This window comes from Carassius gibelio, chromosome B1, assembly GCF_023724105.1.
Source record: "Carassius gibelio isolate Cgi1373 ecotype wild population from Czech Republic chromosome B1, carGib1.2-hapl.c, whole genome shotgun sequence".
Taxonomy (NCBI): Eukaryota; Metazoa; Chordata; class Actinopteri; order Cypriniformes; family Cyprinidae; genus Carassius; species Carassius gibelio.
Genome location: NC_068396.1, coordinates 12462833 through 12488896, shown reverse-complemented (window position 1 = coordinate 12488896; position 26064 = coordinate 12462833). Strand labels below are relative to the sequence as shown.

The 26064-nt window shown below is 36.3% G+C and overlaps 1 protein-coding gene across 9 annotated transcripts; it reads left to right on the top strand.

Moving 5' to 3' along the window:
* Nucleotides 1–268: 268 nt before the first annotated feature.
* On the top strand, nucleotides 269–24652 carry LOC127949168 (RNA-binding protein 47-like). Of its 9 annotated transcripts, none has more exons than XM_052546148.1 (7): nucleotides 278–514; nucleotides 7591–7752; nucleotides 15132–15855; nucleotides 16292–16790; nucleotides 18232–18435; nucleotides 19494–19684; nucleotides 21107–24652. In XM_052546148.1, exons 3-7 carry the CDS (start codon nucleotides 15163–15165, stop codon nucleotides 21359–21361), a joined length of 1842 nt encoding a protein of 613 aa, XP_052402108.1. In that variant the 5' UTR covers nucleotides 278–514; nucleotides 7591–7752; nucleotides 15132–15162; the 3' UTR covers nucleotides 21362–24652. The 9 variants fall into 9 exon arrangements, with proteins under 9 accessions (XP_052402104.1, XP_052402108.1, XP_052402109.1 ...); XM_052546143.1 differs by having other exon boundaries at nucleotides 279–514; nucleotides 7591–7748; nucleotides 18229–18435; XM_052546142.1 differs by having other exon boundaries at nucleotides 279–514; nucleotides 18229–18435.
* Nucleotides 24653–26064: the final 1412 nt, after the last annotated feature.

Here is a 26064-nt window from a genome sequence, read left to right as displayed (position 1 = left end):
AACGTCCCTTATATATATATATATATATATATATATATATATATATATATATATATAGTTTTCTGAAAAGTTTGTTTTTGACCATTAAAGACTGGTTCAGTATTCCAACAGATTTTTTTCTTCCTCACTGCAGAGGAATGTGAAGATTATGTCAGTGAGAGGCAGGTACAGAGACTAGCGCTAATTACTCCCTCTCTCTCTCTCTCTCTCTCTCTCTCTCTCTCTCTCTCCGCCCGGTCTCCCTCGTTTTCCCTCCCTCCTCCTCCTCCTCCTTGCCAGTGAAGGAGACAAGCAGGGGAACAAACAGCAGGGACGGGGAAGTGAAACAGTTTGGAGACAGAAACCAAAAGAGAAAAAGAAGAGAAACTTAAAGTTTTTTCAACACTCTGGACTGTCAAGAGAACAGACACGATAGCGGGTGTAATACAGAGAAACAGGGATGAATGTGGTTGATCTGCTGTGCCTTTGATTAATGCAACACATAGACTCTCTTTGACAGCTACTAAAAGCGCAGGTAAGTTCCCACATTCTCAGGCATGTCTTTTTGTGATCCTCTCCTTCAATGTCTCATGTTTTGTCAGGTTTCCTTCCTTGTTCTCTGTGTGTCATCTTCTCACAGATGGTCCAGCGATCACGTTCTCCCCTCTGACCTTATTTATTTTCATAGAGTTAAACTGACATCTCTCTTTCCCTCCCTCCCCTTTTCTATCTTTTTTCCATCTTACAGTTGTAAGGTTAGAATGTCCTTGTGTTGCGAAAACTGTGTTGAAAGTTGCTCTGCGGGTCTTTTGTGTGTGTGTTGTGTAACTGGGCTCAGGGGGTGTGCTATAATTTAGTGTGTGTGAGAGAATCAGGTTTCTGACAATGAGACGGCTCAATCTAAGAGAAAAAACAATGATTAAAAAGATTTAAAGGCCCATTCCAGCCAACGTAAGAGTTTGCATGCTTAGTGTAATGAGTGTAGACGTGTACTTTTTTCAGAGGGGAATGGCACAACATGAACGGACAAGACACACACTTCACTTTACAGATTAATCACCATTTCATAAGCAAATATTTGTTTCTAGAACTGTAGAATCTTGTTCTTCTACTAGCAATGTATGGAAATTAAGTCTTAAAACACGTAATAGGGAAGCTTCAGCTACAACTTTAATGTGATGTTGAGTTGTCTCCAAAAAGCAGCTACATCTGAGGCAAACTTCACTTTAGGAAAATATCCAAAAGGCAAAAATGACTCATATACTGTATGTCATAAACAAATTGATCTTTTAGGGTTAGGGCAAGTTTGTTGCTATTTTAATAAATTTTATGTGAGAAAAACAGCTGGATAACTAGGTGAACGTGTGTGTGGGTGTGTTTACTTAGCTGTACTTGAGGTATAATTTTGTCTACAGAAGTGAACCTAATTGTTCAAAACCTCCCTTTGAGGGATAACTATGGACTTTTTCAATTGGAAAAAAAATATTAATAAACCATGTTTTTTTTCTTCTTCTAAAATTACAAGACATTTTCTTTTAGTTGTAGTAGACAGTGGCAGTAGTATTATATATATGTTTAGACCAAAATCATAAAAGTTCCCTAGGTATATGTGTGTGTTTGTGAATGCCTATGAATGGGTTATTTTATGTGGGGAGTAAAGAGGTCAGGTGTCTTGAGAGCCGACACACTGTGACTTTGCATTGTGGGGGATGTAGTTTAAAATAAATTAAATTAAGAACTTGAGAAGAATTAACACTGAAGGTGAAGTACAAGGAGGTGAAGTACAATGAAAAGACAACGTGTGTGTGTGTGTGTGTGTGTGTGTGTGTGTGTGTGTGTGTGTGTGTGGGTGGGTGTATATGTGTGTGTGTGTTCGTGTGCGTGTCTCAATGTTCATGTGACTCTCTGTTGTTACTCTAAATACCGCATCTGTTAAATGTGTAGGCGTGTTTATTTGGTGACAGAACTTTAGGGGCCCAGTAGTATGTGCACTTGTGTGTGTGTACGTGTGTGTGTATTGGAAATCTGATTGGCTGTGGCTCTGACTTAAACCAGTTCTCTTTGCCTCCATTCAGCTGCTTATCTGAATATCCGAAAGCAGCATATTAAGGTGCATGTGTGTTTTTGGAATTTATGTGCATGTCACTTTCATTAAATATTTAAATGATTTTATTTTTATTTTTATTTGGCCTTTACATTTCATAAAGACAAAATCATTTTTGTCTTGTGAATTGCTTGTGTAAACTTGCTTGTGTTTCTGGTTTACACTTCAGAATCAGAAATGCTGTTATAATTGCTATGTCCGGTTAGTTTCTGTGAATCGTTTTTTTTTAATGAACTGATTCACAATTTTGAACATTTGGTGAGCATTAAGACGGTAGCAAAAATCCATTTAATCTGGAGCAAAAATCTTTTTGAAGTTGCTATGTTTGTTTTCTGCTAATCATTTCAAATAGTCTGTTTCAAACAATTGATTCACAATTCTGACTTAAAGTTATGATGTGTAGCATAGCATTTTCATGAACTATTTTAATGTAACATTCAAATATTCATGCAAATAATGTTTGCCATAATCATGCAAATATTTTAATGTCATATTCAAAAGTGTTCATAAATATCACTTTTTGTTACTGTTTATTATTATATTCTGATACATAAATCTTGAAATTGTTCCTTCCATTTAATAACAGAAAATTAAGGATTTTATCATAAAAATGCAACATTTAATGAATGATAGCCTTTTTATAGTTCTAAAAATATCATCCCTTAATGTCAGGGTAAAAGCATAAAAATAGATCTTTTACTTTCATTTTTTCTGTGCTATATCATTAAGTTCTATTCTCTAAATGTCTTTATTTCTTAAAGAAAATCTTGATCCCTACAAACTCTAAATGGAATATAATTGTAAGGTTTAGAGACATTTCTCAATTCTACATCCTTTATTGACTCAGTAGTTTTGTTTCCTCTTTGAGGGAAACACACATTTCTTATTCATCCACCTTCAGCACTTCAGTCAGCCTTCCTTGACTTCTTGCAGACATACTATTAGATATAAAGAAGGAAATGGAGAGAGAGCAAGACGGGTCACCTCTCTTTCTGTGATCTTAAAGTCATATGACTGATCATGTGACCTCCTCAGCATGACTTTAACCCTGACAGACATCTGGACAAGTGTATGTGTGTGTGTGTGTGTGTGTGTGTGTGTGTGTGTGAGTGAGTGAAACAGGATCTCCTCTCTCTCTCTTCTGCTTTTCTTCCCATCTCTCTCCCTAACACACACCAAATACCTGCACTTCACAATGAATTCATTCTTATACTCTCTCTATAGACAGACTAGAAGAGCCGTATGTGTGTGTGTGTGTGTGTTCAGCATGGTTCTCCTCCAGGTACTTTGATTAAAAGTGACTTCTGAGGGGTGGAGCTCTTTTAGACCAAAGGCTTAATTTGGGATATCCCACCGTGTGACATGCACACACACACACACACACACACACACACTAGTCTCCTTAGTGACACAAGTTCTGCACGTCTGAATCAAGTCGCTCAATTTCTCTCTGTCTTGCTAATGCTTTTATGCCGCTTCATTACACTCTTCTCTCTCTCCACTTTCATCTTTTCTTTGTTGTAGTAAGTAATAATAGGCCTCGTTCATTGAACCCAATAAACAGGACAAAATCTGGACTGGTGTGTGAATATTGTTATGTACTTCTGCTAGAGTGTGTGTGGAACGAGAACACAATGATCCATCGTAGTTTGTCCTCTTTTAAATGTAACTATTTAAAACATCTCATCCTTCATGCACTGATACTGAAGACTCAAACACTTGCAAGTGTTTCCAAGTACACCCTGTCCTTCCAACAAGACCTTCAATGTTTTTCAACCAGAAAAACAACGTAGTACAAAAATCAACTTCTTTTCTCTTAATATTATATTTTATAAATATATTGTAAATGTAATCCATCTGAATGTTTTAATCAAAGTCTTCTGTAGACATCTGATTAACAGGTTTAATTTAGGTTTTTATTCACATATTAACATTGATCCACACATAGAGTACATCAATGTAGGCTCAAACGTGCTTGCTTGATGTTGTGTGTTCAGTGGGTATAGTTAAACTTCCTTTTCTCACATTTGATGTGTTCTTTAAGTATAGATTAATACATAAATATGTAAATAACTGCCTTTATTATATCTGTTCATCAAATAAAGTGATCATGTCCTTTTTGAAGACTTGGATTTAGCTACTTGATTCATATAGATTTCTAGGCTATCTATGATTCAAATTTTGGTAGGATGTACTTTAAATGGAGGGACAGAAATCAACCTGGTTTCTTAATCTTGGTTTTGTGTTTCAAAGATGAAAGTCTTATATGTTGGGAGTGCAGAGTGACCCTCAAGTAAATAAAAATCGTAGTATCCTAAACCAGAACAGAATGTGAAGTGTCTCAGAGATGGCAACAAATGAGTTCAGCATGATATTACTAGGGCTTCTGTTTATTTTTGCTTTGCTTTTTTATTAACAAAATAAAAACTGCAACTCTACCATTATTTCAGATGGTGGAAATGTATCATCTTCTCCACTTAATGCAGTAACCAGTGTTGGGGAAGTTACTTTTAAAAGTAATGTGTTACGATATTGTGTTACACCATGGAAAAGTATCTAATTGTGTTACATAAAATAATAATACTAAACAATAACTTAACTATAAATGTTACGTATAAAGTAATGCATTATATTACTCTTGTGTTACTTTTTTTCTCCTGGGCTGGGTTTGCTTAGTTGTTTTTAATAAAAAACAAAGCAAAAGTTATCTTTTTGCCAACTTCCAAAATTGAAATGATTAAACCTCAGACTGAAGGAAGAGCCTCAGCCTCTGCACCTCACTCCCAGTTTCTCCTAACACAGGGACGGGAGAGGTGTCAGTGAATAAGAGAGAAATCCAAGTAACTTGCATTGCTGTTTTGAAAAAGTACCTCAGATATTTTGTTGTAATATTTGAAAGTAATGCATTACTTTACTAGTTACTTGAACAAAGTTATCTGATTATACAATATAACCAGTGTTAATTTTAATGCGTTACCCTTCACCACTTGCTGTAATACTTCAGGACAGAAGCTTTGAAATATTTTGCCAAAACATTGGACCAATAAGACTTCACTTCACTTGAAATCTCATTGTTTTAAAATCACCCTATGTATTACACTTCAATATGGCTCTTCCGTGTCTGGAGTTATTTAAAGCTCTTAAGCAGTTGAGCCACCAACTCAGTCACCATCATATGACCTTGACTAAGAGATCTTACTGTAGGTCAGACGTATTACTAGCATAGAAAGTCAGAGCGCATGTCTGTTTGCGTGTCCGTGTGTGAGTCTTTATTCTATTCATGTATCCGTACAGTGCTGAAGTTTGAGTTAAACCTGATTTTCCAGTTACCTTTACCAGCAATGTGTGACGCAACATGTGCAAAACTAAAACACACTTTCACAGTTTATCTTAATTCCCCCCAAACACACACACACACACACACGTCTTCTACCAACTGTCACTTGAGGATATATGTTTATCTAATATTTTTATTACTTTTTCTGTAACAAACACACTCTATCTTGAGAAAGCACAGACGAAGAACTTGAACTCAATAAAGAATAAGGTTTTAGATGTGTACTGTGGGCACTGATAAGGTTATAAATGCAGACTTTGCCCCCTCTCAAAGTACAGTGTGTTGACTCTACACAGCCTCACCCTGCTTTATGGCCTACACACAATGCATCATGTGCCTAGGTTTTATAATGTTGCTAATGATTTAAAAGATCGTATCTGATGGTGCTATTTTACATCTCAAGGTTGCATTTTGAATGATTGGGGATAAACTTCGGAAATGTTTCCTTGTGAATTAATGTGTGTGCATTGTGCATTGTGAGCACAGGACTGTTGTAGACAGTTGAGGGATCCATCCAACTGGTTTGCCACCCATTTGTGTGTGTGTGTGTGTGTGTGTGTGTGTGTGTGTGTGTGTGTGTGTGTGCGTGTTTATGTGTGAGTGTGTGTTTATTTTGTGTGGCTACTAAGGCTTCTTCTGACCAGCCAACCACCTCAAACTAAAATAGTTTTGGTTCTTAAGTGCACCATCATTTCCTGTTTATGCATGTCCCCCATCGCTCTTCTCTCATTGCCCTCCCTCATTCAGCCCCCATGTTTAGTAGTCAAAGCTAAATGTGTAACAAGTGACCATCATCATATGACATCTTACTGACTCTGCAGAAAAATATAATCGGGTAGTTGACAAATAACATGTCCATGAACTTTGTTTTCAAACCAATATGTGGGCTATAAAGGAAAGTGTTGCTTTTTAGCATAGTTTAAAGGGGTCAGGGTCACATGGTCCTTCAGAAATCTGATTTAGGAGTTTTAGGAAACACATTTTATTATTAATAAAGTTGAAATCAGCTGAAAAGTTGTGCTGCTTTAATATTTTAATGAACACCATGATTCCCTTTTTTCGGGGTTCTTCGATGAATACAGAGTGCAGCATTCATTTGGAACACAAATCCCATTATAAATGTCTCTACTGTCATTTTTGATCAGTTTAATGAATCCCTGTTGAATAAAAGTTTTTATTTCTTAAATAAATAAGTAAATAATTGAAAATAAAAATAAAAAAACAAACAAGCAAACTTACAGTCCCCAAGCTTTTGAATGAAAGTGTATAGTCATTTTAGGCTGTCATGTTATGCAGTTTTGTTGGAGGGGTCTTAAAAGTGTTAAATATATATTTTTCTTGTCTGCTACCTTTCACATCACAGCTCAATATAGTCGCTAGAGAATTGTAGTGCCACCGGCCAATCAGTGTTTCCAGATTGTAATTGTCATCTCTTAATGGCTTCTTTTATTAAGCTACTAAGATTTATCTAATGTAATTTATATAATTTATTTTTTTATTTGTAAAATATTTTAATGAGGAAGAAATATTAAGTGCACACACAAACAAGTTTTTGATCAAGTATAGCATGCTCCTGTGCTACCTAGAATTTTCCTTTTTATAAGATCACTTTTGGTTGTCTCAGTTTCTGAATGCTCTTTCACTCAAGCACACACACCCTTCTGCAAATCAATGATTTCCACCTTATCAGAGAAACTAAAGCAACATACAACACACTGTAACATGTAAGTACCTGTTTCTTAGGAACAGGAATGAGAAGATTTCACAGTCCTTTCCAGGTTTGAATGTGCATGAGGGCCACTGATCTTCAAACTGTTTGTCTCGAAATGTTTTTGAATGCAGGAATTCAGGAAACTGATTTCAGGTTAGACTGAATAGTTTTCATAGTCAGTTGCCACTTATAATGAACTTTGGCTCAGTCAATGGACAACCTCATTCACGGCTCACCGCACACAGTCACGCTCCCGCACAGATGTCTCGTTTGCTCCCAGAAAAACGGGAGAGAAGGGTTCTTGGGTATGACAAGGAAAAGGAAGGAAGAAAGGAAGAAATATATGAGAGAGATGTAGGAGGGGGCACCTTTGCTCTGCCCCACCCCTCACATGCACTGAGTAAACACTGTTTTACCAACTGCACCTCCAATCACACACTCCGCTTCTCTACCCCACAGACTGTGTGCGTGAGACCGAGAGATTGACCGAGAGAGACAAGAGGGTAGCCGCTGACGCCAGACAGACAGAAGGCCCGAGTGTGTGTTTGTGTGACTGTGTTAGTGAAACACACACCAGCTACACTGCCACTCGGACACACATTCATTCACCTGAAAAGGCAGGTAATGTGTGTTTCTTCATTGTGTGACTGTGGCTGCTGGGATTCTAAAGTATGTGTGTATTTTCCGCTTGTTTAGTTCTGGCCGAGGCTTTATTTAAATGATTGGAGGTAACTTGTGTGTTCTTTTTGAGTGGCAATGTTGTAATGACCTTTTATGACCTTCAGGGGAACTTAAAAAATGAAAACGATACATTTGTTTACTGTATGGTAAGAATGTTGAAATATAAATGTACTGTTGATATATAAATAGCATCTTAGGTAATTTGACTAGCAGCATTGTGTGTTTATGCAAGTGAGCAAAAAATATATTAGTAAAATGTAATTGTGCGTCACAGTTCGCTGCGTTGGTTGTTGGTCTTTGGACTCAACTCCTTCAGCCTTATGTTTGCTGTTAGGGTGGGCCCAGACTTGTGCGTGTTACTGTTATCAGAAAGGTTTACGTAGATATCTTAGTTCTCCGTGTACAGATTTTTCATTGAAAATTCATCAGGAGAATGTGATGAGACATCAGTGATTTGCTTACTTGAGGCATTTTTGAGCAGATCATCAGCTGTGTGTGTCTATATCAGCGGACTGTGTTTAAACAGGCCTCGTCACATTGTGTTGCAGTAAGTAGATTAACTTCAGGAGTGAAGCATTCAGACTGCAAGATAAGAAACCTCAAGGTGTCAGCAGCATTTGTGGTTCATCCCAATGCTCTAATGTGTGCGGTGTAGTAGGTGTAGTGCTTTAGGTTATAGGAGGATGTGTGTGCATTTGTGATTTGTCACTCAATATGTGTTTGTATGCAAAAATGCTTAATATGTGATGTTGTGTTTGATTATGTGAGTATACACTTAACCTGAATCATTTTAAGTTTTCTACTTTCCTGATTTGTTATTTATTGTTAAGCATTGTTAAACAAAACTATTGAAATGTAGATATCTAAAATAACTGAAATAAAATAACTGAAATACTAGGTAAAAAACCTAGTAACTAATTGAAATAAAATACAGTTAGCAGTGATAACTAAAAATAAAACTGATCAACATTTTCATTGACTGAAATAAAGCGGAAATAAAATAAAACATAAATTAGGTTTAAAAAAAAACTTTATAACTTTTAAAAGTGAAAATTCAAAATGTTGCCTTTGTAAGTGATTGAAATATAAAAAGTAGAAGTACTAACTTTTCTAAAAAAACTAAATTATAAAACAAAAATGATGAATAAAAACTAATTCTAAATAATAATGAATACTATAAGAGTGTATAATAATACTTAAATAACACTGATCGTTTGGGTTATTTAATGCCTGTTTTTGTCTAGTTTCTAAGCCTTGAGAACAAAATCATTGTGCGTGTTTTATATAAATGACTAGATAAATGTTTTACTGTAGCATGTCTTCATAGAGAATTGAAACAGAGGATTACAGGAATTGAGAACGGTGTTGTGGGTATGATGGCCACCATGTCCACACGTCTCTCACTCTGTCTGACATTATTTGACGCCAGTGTTCTGTTTTAAGAAACCGTGTCCTTTATGTTATATTGTAAAGTCATGTGATCCAGACATTCATCTGAGATGCACATAGCATATATACTGTATAGGACCATATACAGACCTTTCAATACTGAGCTTTCTTTGTAACTCTGATAGTTCTCAGTGCTGATTCTTGTTAGATCTTTCTCACCACTGAATACAAGGATTTTATTACGTCTTGAAAACTTAAGAACACATTTTTGTTCTGGACAGCTTTCAAGAGATTCACTCTGAGATTCACATTTCTGTCACTTTCAGTATTCATATCGATTGCTGTTGACAAACAGATGATGCACTAGCTGTCTGGATCACATCATTACACAAAGTTCCAGTGAACAGTCATTGAGAATAAAATGTATTTGTTAAAGCACGTCTATGTTTACATACTTGTTTTGGCCAACATCTGGCCACTTTGGCGTATAACTATAACTGCTAGGCTGATTAACAGAAGTTGCAGTTCCCTCTTGTGTCACTTTCAAAATCAACCAGCAGCTTTTTCACTGGATAATGATAAATGAAAGCTGAATTTTGTGAACCTTAAGTAAATATTGTGTAAATTATCCATTTAATTTCTTTAGATGTTTTCTTTCATATTATCATATTATCGATATTTATTGCCATTTCTGTAGTGCTAAACTCAAGATACTGACCACTTGCAACCGAACAATTATATATAGAGTATGGAGAGTGTGTCAAATTAGAAAGAATTGTGGAGCCTGGTTTAGAGAGACTTAATGTTAATGATCTGCACAGTGATTATGAAGTGTCACAAAGGTCGGCGTTTGTCAGAGATTAGGTTTAATAATTATAGGAGACCATTATGGAGTTTTGCTTAGTCATTGAGAAGAACACAAGGTTCTGAGCTTTTCGGTTTCATCATGTGAGTGGTTTTTTAAAATATGCGGTTTTAAGAGTCTCTTCGGCAATAAACATTAACTCACCAGATAATCTGTTGGTCATGGCAACAAACTTTGACTCTTAACGCACTGTGGCACTTGTATGGATGCCGAGTGAAAAAGGAGTTAATCTAAACCTTGCTGACACACCAACATTCAGACACAGTAAAAAACATGCAAAAACTCTCTCACCCATGTCTTTTAGCCACCTTTTACCCCTAAGAGTCTTTAATGACACTCAGGCCAGCAGAGCTCTTGTGCATATGTGAGGGCTTTTCTTCGCTCTCTTGGTTGCTCTATAGAGTAAATATCATTTGAAGAGTCCTTGACATGACTAAAGAGATGCCCAGTATCTACACATAAACAGAAAGACAGACATAAAATGGTTCAATGACATTATGGGCTCATCTGACTCATCTATTCATTTATTCAAAAATGCATAAAAATGCAAGGCAGTAACTAGTCAATACTGTATGCATCTTTTATGATAACCATGTTTTTAATCCCTTTACTATAAATTATTTGGATATTTTTTGTGGTCATAAAGTCAAAAACGTCAGGTGAAACAACTGTCCTGATAGCCTTAAGAAATATCTTGTTAAAATAATATAGTTATCCAAAAATTACTTTTGGATGCTATAGATAGATAAAAACAATGCATTTTTTTATAAAGGTAATTTTAGTTCAGGTTGTAGAATCTGACTTGGTGCAATTTCCCGGAAATGCATAATATTTACGAATTTGTAAAAAAACATTTTTTGAATTATTATATTTTAGGGACTCATTATTTAGATGTGTACACTCACGTGTATTTAAGGTGTAAGAAAAAAATTACTTTGCATTCAGTGGTTGCACAAATTTTTTATATGGTTATCAAATTTAAACTTTTCTTAAATAAATGAAAACTTTTTTAAAACTTGGCAAATGTTTTTTGAACCATTTTTTTCCCCTTTATCGTGGACACTCTTATTTGTCATTGACTCCAATGCCTCTTCATTATTTGTTGTGAGAGAGTGTATATTTGCACTTTTAAACATGTATCTTGCAACCAGGCCAAAATCACAACCGCATTGTTAATAGACACATAACAGCAATTCTACAATCTTTTCAAACTACAGTTCAAACTCATGTATGGTTATTAAATCTAAGCAAAAAAAAAAAAAAAAAAAAGAAAAAAAAGATGGATATCTTTGAAGTTGTATCCTTCACATTTTTTCCCATCATGCAAAATGTCAGCGATGATCAATCTTCCAAGCCACAGTGACCCAGCTCTGTACAGCATGTGTGTGTGTTTGCTGTCAGAACAGTACTGTGGGAGGCCAGCGTTAGTATTGTTCTACCCTTCTACATTTCACTCTTTTCTTTCACTGAGATCGAAGGAGTTTCACCCTAGAGATACTAATTGATATTTCGAGATACAAAAGCTTTGTGTGTGTTATTGTGTACCTGTGTGTGTGAGTTTATATGTGCTGATTGTCAAATATTGTCCTGTGTTAAAGAAGATCAGATATACTTCTGTCGATCAGTATCTTATATAGTATAAAACCTTTGTGATTGCACACACAAAACCTCACACTTTCCAAGGACGATCCTCCTTCATTAACACACTTCATTCCATAAACTCATTTGATATTTAGTTACACGCAGGTTTGATTATCTTATTAAGTTATGATGTTTATTAATATTACTTAAGGTTAAATAGTAAGAATATAAATTCAATTTAAAAACTGGTGTTATATTGTTCTTTCATACTAAATACATCTTAAATACTATTATTCTCAAGATAAGTTTAATCTTCCGTTTTAAGCTATGGAGACTTAAAAACTGTGCATTCGGTTTACACATTTTCTTTAAGTAAATGTAACATGTTTTTGATGTAACTCGTATAAGGCAAATTTGAAATTTTCAAATGTTAAAATGAACATGAACTAAGATTGTAATATGTTTTATAAATGTAGTTAACTAATTTATTACATTTTAGCTCATATTTTTTAAGTTTTAATGTTGTGTTTTGCATAATTTTGTTTGAAATTTTAAAAAATATTTAAAGATTTTCAGAAAAGTTTATTTAAGAATGTGTCTTTTTTGTTGAAATGAGTTGCACTCTTTGTGTGTGTGTAGCTAGTGATTTGTGCTGGTTAATTATCCACCTGCTGCTGCCTCAGGTTTCCTTGCACGAAGTACACATGCACACACAGACTTATAAAGGTCAACCATTGCCAGGCAGGTACAATGAGATATGGAACCTGATGTTGGCTGGAAAATTAATAATCTTTTTCCACCCTCTTGATCATGCATTTTCTCTGTCTTCCCACTGATTTTCACTTCCTGCTGTTTTATATCTCTACGGAACAAGGAAACTTCTAAAACATTTCACTTCCAGATATGCATGAGGGCCTAAAAAAATGCTTTTTAAGTCTTTGTTATCCCCAGTGATTTACCTCAATATTTAACTGTCAATCATTTTAATTACATTTATTACTTTACAAGAATTGATTACTTCCTATTGTGATTAATTAGTAATTAATTAATCATTCACAATTAATGAACACAATAATTAAAATTTTAAGGTATACAGAAACTGACCTAAAGCAAATCTGACCTAAAAAGTATTTTGCTAAAAAGCGTGAACGCCATATCAAAAGCCTATCACTGCAGTCCACATCACTCCTTTTACAGTCGAGCTGTTGCTTGAGCTCCGCCTTTTGAAGCGTGTCAAGGTGAGTACAATCAAGAGAGAGAAACTCTGTAAGACTCCAGATGTTGAGCGTAGAAACGCGTCACTTGTGAGAACATTCGTTCAGTGCTGGATGCTCACGGTTAGTGTTTGGAGAGACCGACAGTTTTGAACTCTGTTTCGCTGCTTTTTTTAATACGAGTAGCCTATGATTAAATATACGCTCGACTGACTTGACGTCTTTAAACAGTTGCGTTTGGGTCTTGCGTACGAACACAGCCTACTTTTTGAACGTGATGTCAAGTTAAAATAAGATAAACATTTAAAAACACGTCTCGAGATCTTGCGTTTTTTTTTTTTTTTTTTTACAGCTCGTCTCACATTTTTTATTGCCCCCACGTAGTTCTATAGGAGGCATTTGAGTTTTTATCGCGATTTTTTTTGTCATAATTAATCGCATGAAAATGTCACCTCTGTTATTTTCACATTTTTTTTTTGTTATGCTTTCTTACTCTTTTTACTTGTTCATTTTCTGGCAGAGATGCATAATTTCTTCTCTCTCGACCTCTCCTTCCTCCAGAATTCTGCTGAATCGTCTCAGATTTGTCATTCAGTACACTTCCATTGACCCCACTTCCACCAAGAGACTATGCCCAATATGAAAACCTGAAGTTTATCTTAAAGGATTTTTTTTATTAATGTAAATGCCCATTATTCAAATTCTCAACTTTTTTTTGTACTATTATTTAATTAATATTTGTATAAAATTGTATTAAAATCAGTCACTATTAGCTGTTTTTGCCAAACATTTGCATAAGTGAATATAGAAATGCTATATCCACAGATGATTTAAATGTCTCTTATTAGTTGGTCTGCTTGGTCCTTTATGGCTTTTGATTAGTCAGTCTGCTTTTCTTCCTGTTTCAGCTTGGCCTTGAGCCACACATGTACTGATTTTCAGTATATGTGTGTGCAAGCGTGTGAATGAGGAAGTGTTTATGGATGTGTGTGAGAGAGCTTTGGTTTAGTACTGCTGAGTTGCCTGTTATTCCAACCTCATTGTCACAGTCACATGCTCCTTCAGCGCGCCTCTTAGAACTCATCATGAAAACACCAGGTACCGACTTAAGCACGGTGGGTGTTGTAGTTGTTCATTTGTTTAAACTTTATTCCTGAAGTATATTAATAATAACTTTTAAACCTTGTTACTTTTGTCCATTTTAGTTGTGTTTATTTGCATTTTTGTGTCCGTGTGAGTTGTGTGAATGTTGTGTGCTCCTAAGCAACCTAACTACCTTTACCCCCTCTCCAGAGGCATCAAGGTCCGGCTAACTGCTAAATTACTGACTTAAGCCAACTAACGGCAAAACAGTGAATATATGTACCGTTTAATGTTCATTAAAACATTATATCGCCTACAAAATCATGGTTTCTTTATGTCAAATATTATTTCTTTGTCAAAGATTTTGCTTCCATGCATCTGTGTTCTGAATATGGAAATTTGTAGACTGTAGGATTTAAGCATTTTGGAGATTTTTTCCATGCTAGAGAATAGACGTGGCTTGGTGTGGTTTATTAGGCAGCTTAAGGTGTAGAAGAGGATTTACGTTTTGTCAGTGTGCTTGTCTTAGATAAAATAGGACTTATAATTTATGTATTCATATTTTGATCTATCTATCTATCTATCTATCTATCTATCTATCTATCTATCTATCTATCTATATATCTATCTATCTATCTATCTATCTATCTATCTGTCTGTCTATCTATAAAAGTTATTTATTTTTAACAGCAATGTTATTGGATGAAGTTGGATATTAAATTATACTATTAAATTGTATTAAATTGTTGTTTATTTCCTTCAGTTTAACATTTAAATTACCTTTACCATCATCTAAGGCTCACTTAAAGTTAATCTTTAAAACACTTAAAAACAACTTATTAACACTGTTAATTGTATTCTCTAGCAAATCTCAAAATTAATGTCAGCTTTTCATACTGTGCATTATAATGTAAATTCTCTAGTTGCATTCAAAATAACTGATTTTATTTTTTAGTAATTTATTTTGAATTCATTTAGACATTTTTAATACAGGCCACTTAACCACAAGATGAAAATAATAATTATTGGGCAAAATTTTTATATTGGTACATCCCTAGTTGACATGAGAAATTTCAATTTATTAGCTAATAGATTTATTAGCTAATTATGTAGTGATGCTTGCGATTTGTTTTCAGTACAAATAACATATACATACTGACCAGAATACATTTTTTGTCTCTTTTTAGACTCCAATCCTGATTGGATGCTTGTCTCAGAATGACAGCTGAAGACTCCGCCTCTGCCGTTGCTATGAGTAACCCTAGCCCTTCCTCCTCTTCTAAGGCCTCCTCTGAGCATCCGCAGCATCACAGCGCCATCCCAGAGGGAGTGGCTGGTGCCCCCAATGAAGCTGCCCTTGTGGCCCTGATGGAGCGATCAGGCTATGGTATGGTGCAAGAAAATGGACAACGCAAATATGGGCCACCTCCTGGCTGGCAAGGCCCCTCCCCTCCACGCGGCTGCGAAATCTTTGTGGGTAAAATCCCACGTGATGTTTACGAGGATGAGCTGGTGCCAGTATTTGAGACTGTAGGACGGATCTACGAGATGCGCCTGATGATGGATTTTGATGGGAAGAACCGTGGTTATGCATTCGTCATGTACACGCAGAAGCATGAGGCTAAGCGAGCAGTTCGTGAACTCAATAACTTCGAAATCCGTCCAGGAAGGTTGCTAGGTGTTTGCTCTAGTGTAGATAACTGCCGCCTCTTCATTGGTGGAATCCCAAAAACCAAGAAACGTGAAGAGATCCTGGAAGAAGTTTCCAAGGTGACAGAGGGGGTGCTGGATGTGATTGTGTACGCCAGTGCTGCGGACAAGATGAAGAATCGAGGCTTTGCCTTTGTAGAGTATGAGTCTCACCGTGCTGCTGCTATGGCCAGAAGAAAGCTCATGCCAGGGCGAATTCAGGTTAACACCATTTTCCACTGAAATTTTTAACTTCATTATATACTTGCAAAAGGAGAATTTTTGAAGACTCTTCACACAGCTATTTTCCATACAACAGAAGTGATAGACCACATCTACTAAGCTCAAAAATGCTAGAAGTTCTTCAGTTAACAACTTACTTAATGGGAATATTTTGATTGGATCGCTCTTATGGGGCTTCTATCATTTTTATTTGCACTTTTTGAAGCTTTATAGTATTGTTTCACTGAAAAACAGTTGTGTGAAGATTTTTCTGGAAAAAAAAAAAACAGCATAGCAGTTTGAAATGACATGAGGGAAAATAAATAATGAGAATTTTCATTTTTAAATGAACTATTCCTTTATTTATAATATTTTGTGAATATACCTACCTTAATTTAAACCAGTTGTGTGTGTATCTCTTTCTCTATGTATACAGCTCTGGGGTCACCAGATTGCAGTTGACTGGGCAGAACCTGAGATCGACGTTGACGAGGATGTGATGGAAACAGTGAAAATTCTGTATGTGCGCAACCTGATGATAGAGACCAGTGAAGATACTCTACACCAAACCTTCAGCCAGTTCAATCCTGGCTGTGTCGAACGGGTCAAAAAAATCCGAGACTACGCCTTTGTTCACTTCGCCAGTCGAGAAGATGCGGTGATTGCTATGGACAACCTGAACAACACAGAGATCGAAGGTTCCCGCATCGAAGTAACCCTGGCCAAGCCTGTGGATAAGGAGCAGTACACCCGCTATCAGAAAGCATCGAAGGGAACGCCGGCTGCGGCTGCAGCTGTGGCTGCGGCTGCGGCTGTGACAACTACTGACAACAGCCAACAAAGTTATGTGTATCAGTGTGACCCATATACACTTGCCTATTATGGCTATCCCTACAGCACACTCATTGGACCCAACCGAGACTACTTCATCAAAGGTTGGACACTTCATTTTTTTCTTTCTACCCTCTAAGATCAAAATGAACAGTGGGGAGAGTGTGATTCTTAATAAAAATAAAAAAAGATCCTATATATATTCAAGAAATGCAATGCCATTTGATAAAATCAAAATGACCTGAAAACATTCATAACAATTGATTTTTCTTGATGACCTTGTATATTATGCAGTTAAACAAATACGTAATCAGACTTGATCTGTACAAACAAATGTAGGGGATTAATTACAATAAATGTTTAAATTATGTCTTTTTAACTCAGAACTTTCATATGGCTACCAGCTTTAAAACAGTGGTTCTCAACTGGTGAAAAAGAAAATTAAATGCTAAAAATCATGGTTATATATGACCCATTCAAGAGGTGTAAGGGGTGCTGTAATTGCACTTCATTACCAGTTACACTGAAACAAGGCAAATTTACTTTTTAACACTTATGTACCATTAAAAGGGGGAATTTTTACTTTTATCAAGTATGTCTCAATAGAGTACACATACTAATATAATGGAGATTAAAATCGTTTGGTTGGACACAAATGTTAAAATTGGCTTCAATTTCAAGAGACTTTTAGAACCCAAAATCACTTTTCCTATTCAGCCTATATTAGTTAATGGTAATTTATATTAATAATTTTATATAATTTAGCATTTTAGTTCATGGTGATTTAAAATTTTTGAGGAAATTAACAGTATCTAATATAAAATCCAGAAACAAAACTATTTGAGAACAGCTGTTTTAAAAGACACACCCCGAAACAAGAAGCTCTGTCCTGTTTGTTGCTAATCACATTTCTAGTATGGCCACAAGATGGCATGCATTTTGAGATTGTTTTGGGCTGAAGGGCTGAGATCCCCAAAATGTATGATACTGAAACTAATGATGGGAATCTGGTATTATTAAATTTCCTAACCCATAATCATCAATTACAAATGCCTGTGGTTTTGGGTTGGGTTGTAACAACTGAGATCATTTTTCTCTTTCAAATTGAACAAAGAATTGTGATTGCGTATTCATTCTGAAACATACTTGTTATATATTTGACCACATCTATTGTCTGATTAAAACAATACTTTATCTTTACTTTTAATTTCAACTTTGCTCAAACGCCACCACTCCCATCTTAAAGAATGGAAGGGAATTGCAAATATCTCAGGAGGTGTTCACACTGACAGCAATTTGAATTACAATGCCAAAGAGTGATAGTACCACACCCCACCTCAATCACAAAGTCATCGGTGCTAGCAAACCTTTTTAGCAAATACATTTAACTAGAATCGTAAGCTGACAGAAAAAGCTAATGACTTTACTTCAATCGTCTGCTTAATGCCATGCAATGGGGTTACCAGTACATATAGATATGTATGTATGTGGCTCCTTGTGGTTCTGTTACTGAACAGAACCTCCTTTCATTTTTATCTTAAGCAGGTACTGTAAGAGGCCGTGGCCGTGCTGGGGCCGTTAATAGGGGCCCAGGGCCCCGCGGCTCATACCTTGGTGGCTATTCAGCTGGCCGAGGCATTTACAGCCGCTACCATGAAGGAAAGGCCAAATTACCGGATAAGCCTTACGAGATCATGACCAATCTAGAGCTGGCAGCTGTGAACCAAGTGGGCATGAAGCCTGGCACAAGTCAGTGTGAAATTAAACCACATATATTTATGAAGAATTTAACTCAGTTGTGCTTTACTCCATTCAGTGGAGGCAGAATCTAGAAACTTCTTGAACCATCAACCATAATTTACTAATATTATTTATTAGTGAAACTGAACCATCAGTTAGTTTTAAATTCAATTCTTAAAATGACAATCAAGTAAACTGGAGTTATAAAAAAAGTATGGATAATTTATTAAACTGTACTGCCCCTACTGGCCTGGAGTGGAACACTAACTTCCTTTCTTTATGACAGCTGTCATGGCTGTCACTGCTTACCCTAGTAAGCAGGCTTTTGGTTTCCATTTTATTGCTTTAATGCTTTCTTTCAATAATACATACAGTTTTCAAACAATTCTCAAAAGCTCTCAAAATTGTATTTACCTCTAGATTAAATATTACAATGTACAGTCATCTGAATAGACTGCTATTAAATGCATTATCATAAGACGGGAACTAAAACCACTTATAAAATGCTTTGAGAGCGTTTGAATTTGTTTGGGCATTGAGTTCAAAGTTCTTAATGACTTTATTTTCTTACTAATCAGCTGCTCTGTGTCGAAACTGACTGATCTTGCTGAATTCTGATCTGAGATCTGCGAAATCCTGACTGGACGTCACTTAAACCTACTGAAACTAAATCTGAATTAACATGGGGAATGAAAAGAGTTTTTGTACATGGAAACAATGTGTGTGTGTGTGTATGTGTGTAAGACGGTGTGTATGTGGCTCTGTGTGGGTGTATTTTTTGTCGCTAATCTTAAGCTGAGTCATACACTTGTTGTAAATGAGGACAGGTTGTGTAAGTCTCAGTCTTTCCCTTTTTCCTGCTTTTAACCTTTATCATTTTTGCATTTTCTGACATATCTTTACGTTCCCCAATTTCTTTACTGCCTCATTTCAGATTTTAAATTATATGTTAACTAACATATTGTAAACACTTTATATAGTGTGATGCACAAAATATGCTATTATGTAAAGTACACTATATAGTCTGCATATTTTTGCCCTTGTTCTAATTGTACGTATATGTTTAGTGGCTCTTCCAGGCCTCTGTGCCCAGTACCCTGCTATGTTTTCTGCTGCCCCTGCAACTAAGTTAATGGAGGAAGGGAAGATGCACGCAGTGGAGCACCTGATAAATCCTTTGGCCCTCCAGCATGACCCCACAGCTGCCTCGGCCACTGCAGCAGTCATGCCTGCAGTCTCCACACCACCACCTTTCCAGGTACTGTACTCACCTGCACCTGAGCAGATGGGGCAATTTGCAGTTATTATAACACTCAGATAATTCTAACACCACTGAAAGCAAAAATTCTGCACTGTATGCGACTTTAACAGCCAATGAAAATATTATTGAACAACTATGTGTAACTTGATCAAGCGTGGAGCGTTTTCTTACACTTTAAGATCCAACTGATACAGCTACCATGAGATTTGAATTGCAGTAGCAAATATTTGAAAGTGAAAAAGCAGAACTGGGACAGAAATTTAAAGAAATTCTTGTAACTTCAGTTAGTGTAATTTTTAACTTGAAAAGGAAGTTGAAAGGCCTTCTCTAAAAGTTGAAATAGTTTTAATTTCGAAGGTTTTATAGGCCAAAATGCCAGTATATTAAATTTCTTTGAACTGTAATTATAAATTCCAATTCCTCTAATTCCAGTTCAAATTCCAGTTCAGCTTTCTATTCAGTTAAAATTCCAACTCATAAATTGGAAGGAGGCTAATTCTAAAAACATAAATTCCAATGAGCATTTGTTGTCGCCTGTAATTAAAAAAATCATCACATAAAAACACTTTTAGTGGCCAAAAAATAAAAATTTCAAATATTATCAGATAAATACTGACCAAAAATACACAACATCTAGTCAAAATGCTATTTTCATAATATTGTATATCACCTTCACAACCGTATGGAAATCTGTATGAATTTTGTATTCATAAGGTCATGATAAGTACGATTTTTTTTTTTTTAAAGAAATTAAATTAGAATATCGAACTGTTAAAGGGATAGTTCACCACCTGTAATATGGGGTTTTAATAAAAGTTTTCTCTCTATGCAGTAAAGACATTATTTCATTTATTTTTTTGAATCTGTACATGACTTGAGAAAATGAAGGAAAAAGTGATGTGCATGTAAACTTGTAATGCATTGGGCTCGATCAAACTATCAATAAGTGGAGATACAGTACAAAAATTCCTCAGTATGATCTGTAGTTTTCACAAAAGCAAAGTTTGCATCATACGGTGAACTTTTGCTGACAAATAATCTCAATCTTGGTGCAGGTAAAAAAAAATACTGCAGTACACATTGTTCATTTACTGTATACTATCGACATTGTACAAATACAAAGCTGGTTGAAAATCAGCAAACTTATCCTTTAAAATGCAAATGTGTTCGCTGTGAAGGGGAAATTGGACTAGAGTTTATTAAATTTTTGAACAGAGAATGACAACCCCTCCATTCACTTACAGTATTCAGTTTGGTACAATTAAGAAATCACTCTAGGCAGCACTACCCAGCATGACAGCGTGGAAATAAAAACTGAGCGACCCGCCATCATGGTTATTGTCAAAAACACTTTATTTATCATTGTTTTATGGTGTCTAGCTAGGATATGGCGTAACAATCTATTTCTTTTCCTCACAGGGTCGTCCTTTAACTCCCATCTATGCTATGGCTCATAATATGCAGAGGATTCCGGCTGGAGCTGCCAGTCTGTATGGAGCCAGTTACATGCCTATCGCCACCCACGCCAACACCGCCACGCTGGCAGCGCTGCAGAAGAACGCTGCTGTGGCAGCCGCTGCAACCTATGGAGGGTACGCTGGGTACTTGCCTCAGGCCTTCCCTGCTGGTGCCACCTTCCAGATGCCCATTCACGATGTATACCAGACCTACTGAGACACGCACAGCTTCAAACACAGTGACTTACAATTACATCCACCGCGTCGCAACACGCCATCAGACATGTACGCCACAACTATGAGGTCTGCTGGTTAATTGAACAACGCAGAGTGAAACTGACATACAACTAAACTAACACATTCTGACTCGTGTGAAGCTCCCCGGAAGCCTTTAGATTAGATGCTACCAGCAAGGATGTAGGTTTCTGCTAAATTTATTCACAACTTTATCAGCCCCTCTGGCCCACATTTATTAATCCAGACGTATGACCTAGACCAAAACCACTTTTATATGCTACTGATTAACTTACCAGGACAGGTAGACTTTTGTGTTCTAAGTTATGGACTCAAACCCTTCAATGTGACCAGAACCTCACCTATTCTCCCTTTAGATCGATAGGAAGCAGTCTGTCAGTTCAGCTTCCTAAAGGAATTGACAACACTTGCTGATTTCCAAAGCCATCACACGACTGAATGAATGACAACTCCTGTTCTCGCATGCTCATTTGCATCTTTTATCGTTCTGCAGAGGTCTTGTATATTAGCTGATTACCAGTACAGATGTGGACTGACTCCGAGTGATGTGTTCATATGAAGTAATTCAAAACAAGACTCGCAGAAGAAGCACACCTACTGACATATCACCCTCTTCCCCACACACTCCAGCTGAGAATCACGAGCCAGAGCGTTCCTGTCGGCACACACTCCTAATAACGCTCTTCTGCATTCACGGCCACAAGAATACTGAAGGAACGCTGTAGTATTTGTGGACTTTAAAAAGAACGTATTTAATGCCTCTGTATGCTTTAGAGCATTTACTTTTGTTTTATGAAGAAAAACTGTCAAATGAACAAACAACTGCTGAGCAGGAACTTCAACAACCACAGAAGTAGAAGATTGAAAGTGTTTCATGAAAATACTGTATTTTGAGTTTATAACATATATTTGCAAAATGCGCTGAAGATGCCGAATCTTACGTCCATTGGGTTTCCTGTACACGAGTCTATATGCAAAAACCTGCATTCGTTTTTCCGCCTGAACTGTTTGCTTATGCATTTTTATATTTAGATTGTTTTAAGACTGTACTGTTTCATTGGTTTGAAGATGTCGTTTTTATTGTCTAGAGGATATTTAGCTTCTCTTAACTGGAAGATAGACAAACACTGTTTTTATTCACATTCTCAAAAGGCAATGTGTTCAAGAAAAAGAAAACTGGAAATATAGACGTTTTTCAGTCAGCTGGATATATGCTGGATAGCATTTGTTCCCTGTTTACGGGATAGTTCACCCAAAAATGAAAATACATATCTTTGCAAACCTGTATACCGTAACTTACTTTCTTTGGTGAAACATCAAAGACGCTCTCCATGCAGTGGAACCAAAAATTTAGGTTACTGAGATCTACTTTTGTGTTCTGCGAAAGAAAGTAAGTCATGCAGGTGTGCAAAGGCACAAATAAATTATTTTCATTGATTTGCATAATTTTCATTTTTGTGTTTTAAATGCACAAACTGGACTGACAAACAAAAAGTAGCTGGGTTGAAGATGCAGCATTATTTATGGTGACTTAGTTCTGCTTGATTGCACTGGTTGTGTTTGTCGATGACCAACCCTTATTTTTCAGACCACTACTGTGATTCCCAGCATTCAGTCCTGTGAAGTCTTATGTGCATCATTAGGAGAGCACAGGCTCCCTCATATCCGCTTTTGTGCCATTAATACAAATTACACCTGAAGTACTGTCCCATTTACCACTGAACCAGTTATGTTCATGTTGTTTATTAACGGGCTTGAGTTGCAGACCTTGAGTTGCAGAATAAAATCAGGTTAATGGCGGGATACTCTCACTTCCACCCCCAATTCCTCCTATAGATGAGCAGCAGAGGGTCCATCGAGTTTTGTAGTTTTTGCTTTCTTTTGTAGCTCTAACCCTGCATTTTTGTAGATCTCACTCCATGTTGTGTAGCTACTGTAGTATGGTATGTTGGCAGTGATGACTGTTCTGCACTTAAACATTTTAGGGTGTTAGAGGTTCTTGTGTATATGCTTTACAATATGTGTGTGAGCAGGCACTTTTGTCTCTTTAGAGGTATTTTGATACTCCTAGAACTGGAATGAACTGGACCAAACTGAAACCAGGGGGTTCAGAGAATCTGTTAATATCCTCATTGTCTTCTCAGCGACTGCTGTATATCATATTAATATCCTTCTGAAGACTGCTGTATGCCACCACTTTGCCTTCTGTAGGACTGTGTATGTGACATGTGCCTTTATTCAGACTGCTGTCTGTCAAGTGACCTCTTAAACTCTGTTTGTGATACCACAGTGCCTCTTCTGTCCTATTTTCTCTCAAAAAGTCAAGTTTTTTTTTCTTCTTCTTTTTCGTGTGTTATACTGTTGTTTCTATGGGGGCTCTGAGTGTTAGAGTGCTGCTTTATGTTGTATTATGCTTTCATGTGTTTCATGTTCTAACGGAGTTGATGTTTTATTAAGTATAGCATGTTTTTTTTTTTGTTTTTTTTGAAGAGACTGAGTGAAAGTTTGGGGAAAACTTCACGGCATACCAAACAAAGAATGACAATCCCTGCAGTTCACATCACGTTAGATAGAGACACACTGCCGCCATCACTGAGGACACTCTCTCTCAGAAATGGCATATCTGTGTGTTTTTTAGAAATGTGAACCATCCCCAGTAGTTTTTCCTCTGTCTGTTATCTAATCTTTTAATATAAGAGAAGCAGTCAGGATATATTTAATATATACAGTACAATGTTTTTTTGTGTATGAAGTAAGAGGAAATGCTATAATATATTTTCAGAAGATATTTCCATCTCATTATATGTGCTTTACAGAAGTTTAACAACAAAAACATCTTCTTCTTTTTTTGGCAAAGTGTACAACTAATGAGAATGTGTGGATTTATAAATGTGACTCTAAGTTGCCAGTTTGGAGTAAATATGTGCCCAAATTAATCATGCATTCATTGGCAAAACATTCCTTCTTTTGCAATCATTTCATAAACACTACACATGTAGCGTTTTCCCTCCATTTTTAGACTTTGTTTCTTGTTACTTAAAGGCATACGAACAAGACAAGTTGACCTCGGCAGAGGACATTTAGATAATGTAGAATGTTATTGCCAAAATATTCTTTATCTTCTTCTTTTTTTTTTCTTTTTTTTAGATCTACTTAGAACTGTTTTCTATTTCGCATTGTTTGTTTAAAGCTTTTTTGGCATTGTTGTATTTATAGAGGTAGTTTAATAAAGCATTTTCAAAAAGAAAAGCAAGATCTGTGCTTGTCCTTTCTTCTTTGCTCACCTTTTACACAAAATCGTTTTACTAGATATTATCAGCAATTGAAAAAAAATTAATTAGTTTTATTAAAACACTTTAAATGTGGAAAGTCAAAGGGAAGTTGTGGCCTAATGGTTAGAGAGTTGGACTCACAATTGAAAGGTTGTGAGTTTGAGTCTTGGGTTGGCAGGAATTGTAGGTGGGGGAGTGCATGTACAGTTCTCTCTCCACCTTCAATACCACGACTTAAGTGCCCTTGAGCAGGGCACCGAACCCCCAACTGCTCCCCAGGCACCGCAGCATAAATGGCTGCCCACTGCTCCAGGTGTGTGTTCACTGCTCTGTGTGTGTGCACTTTGGATGGGTTAAAAGCAGAGCACGAATTCCGAGTATGGGTCACCATACTTGGCTGTATGTCACGTCACTTTCATGTGCAATATTTTTATTTAAATGTGTTCTTTTACTTTTGTTTTTAGAATTGTCTGATTATCAGATAATCATCAGTTTACATTTCAGACGTTTAGATGAGGTTTCAACAAGATGAGGGTTGAAGATATCTTCCGATGGATTAAATGACCCAAATAGTTTCAAGCTGAGGTGCTCAATTCAGATCTAGGGCTACCGTTCAGCAAAGTTCAGTTCCAACTCTGCTCCAGCACACTTTTTGTAATTACTACACCTTTACTAGATTATTCAGGTGTGTATGATAAGGTTTGGAACAGAACTTTGTGAGATCTATGATTTGCTGGAATAGGACTTGGCACCCATATGCTAAATGAAAATGTAAGGTTTAAACATGCAGTTATTTATGGACCACTAGGGGGCAGCAATGCAAAGGGACCTGATGAAGGTTAACAATGATGGGATGGGATCTGAAAACCTGTGTTCCTGTAATATGGGCTGAAACTGCCAGGTTCAGTGAACTACTTCCTTTCTTGTCTCAGGATTTGACTAAGTAACAGTGGCATGCATGACGTGATATGGCTTGCTGAATTGGTTCCGCACCCTAGTTATGAAAAAGGTCAGAAACAGACTTTATTTTATGTGTTATTTCTTTGTAAATAGGGTGATATAGAGTGAAGTGGGACGAAAATGTTTCATGATTGATTGCCCTTTATATCAGTAGAAAATCAAATGTTAATAGATGCCACAAGGGTAGTTGTCATTCCAAATATTTTCATTTGCATCACAATCATGCATCACAGTGGAAACAATCACGCTTTAACGTCCAATTCATCTCTGGCAAATGAAGCTAAATGAATGCTCTTACAGAGTCTATACTGAATACACACACACAAACAACCTCATTTCTTAATTATTATTTTGATTATTGAATGATAATTACAGAAAATTATGCTTTGTAAAATAATAATAATAATAGTAATAATAATAATAATAAAAAAGC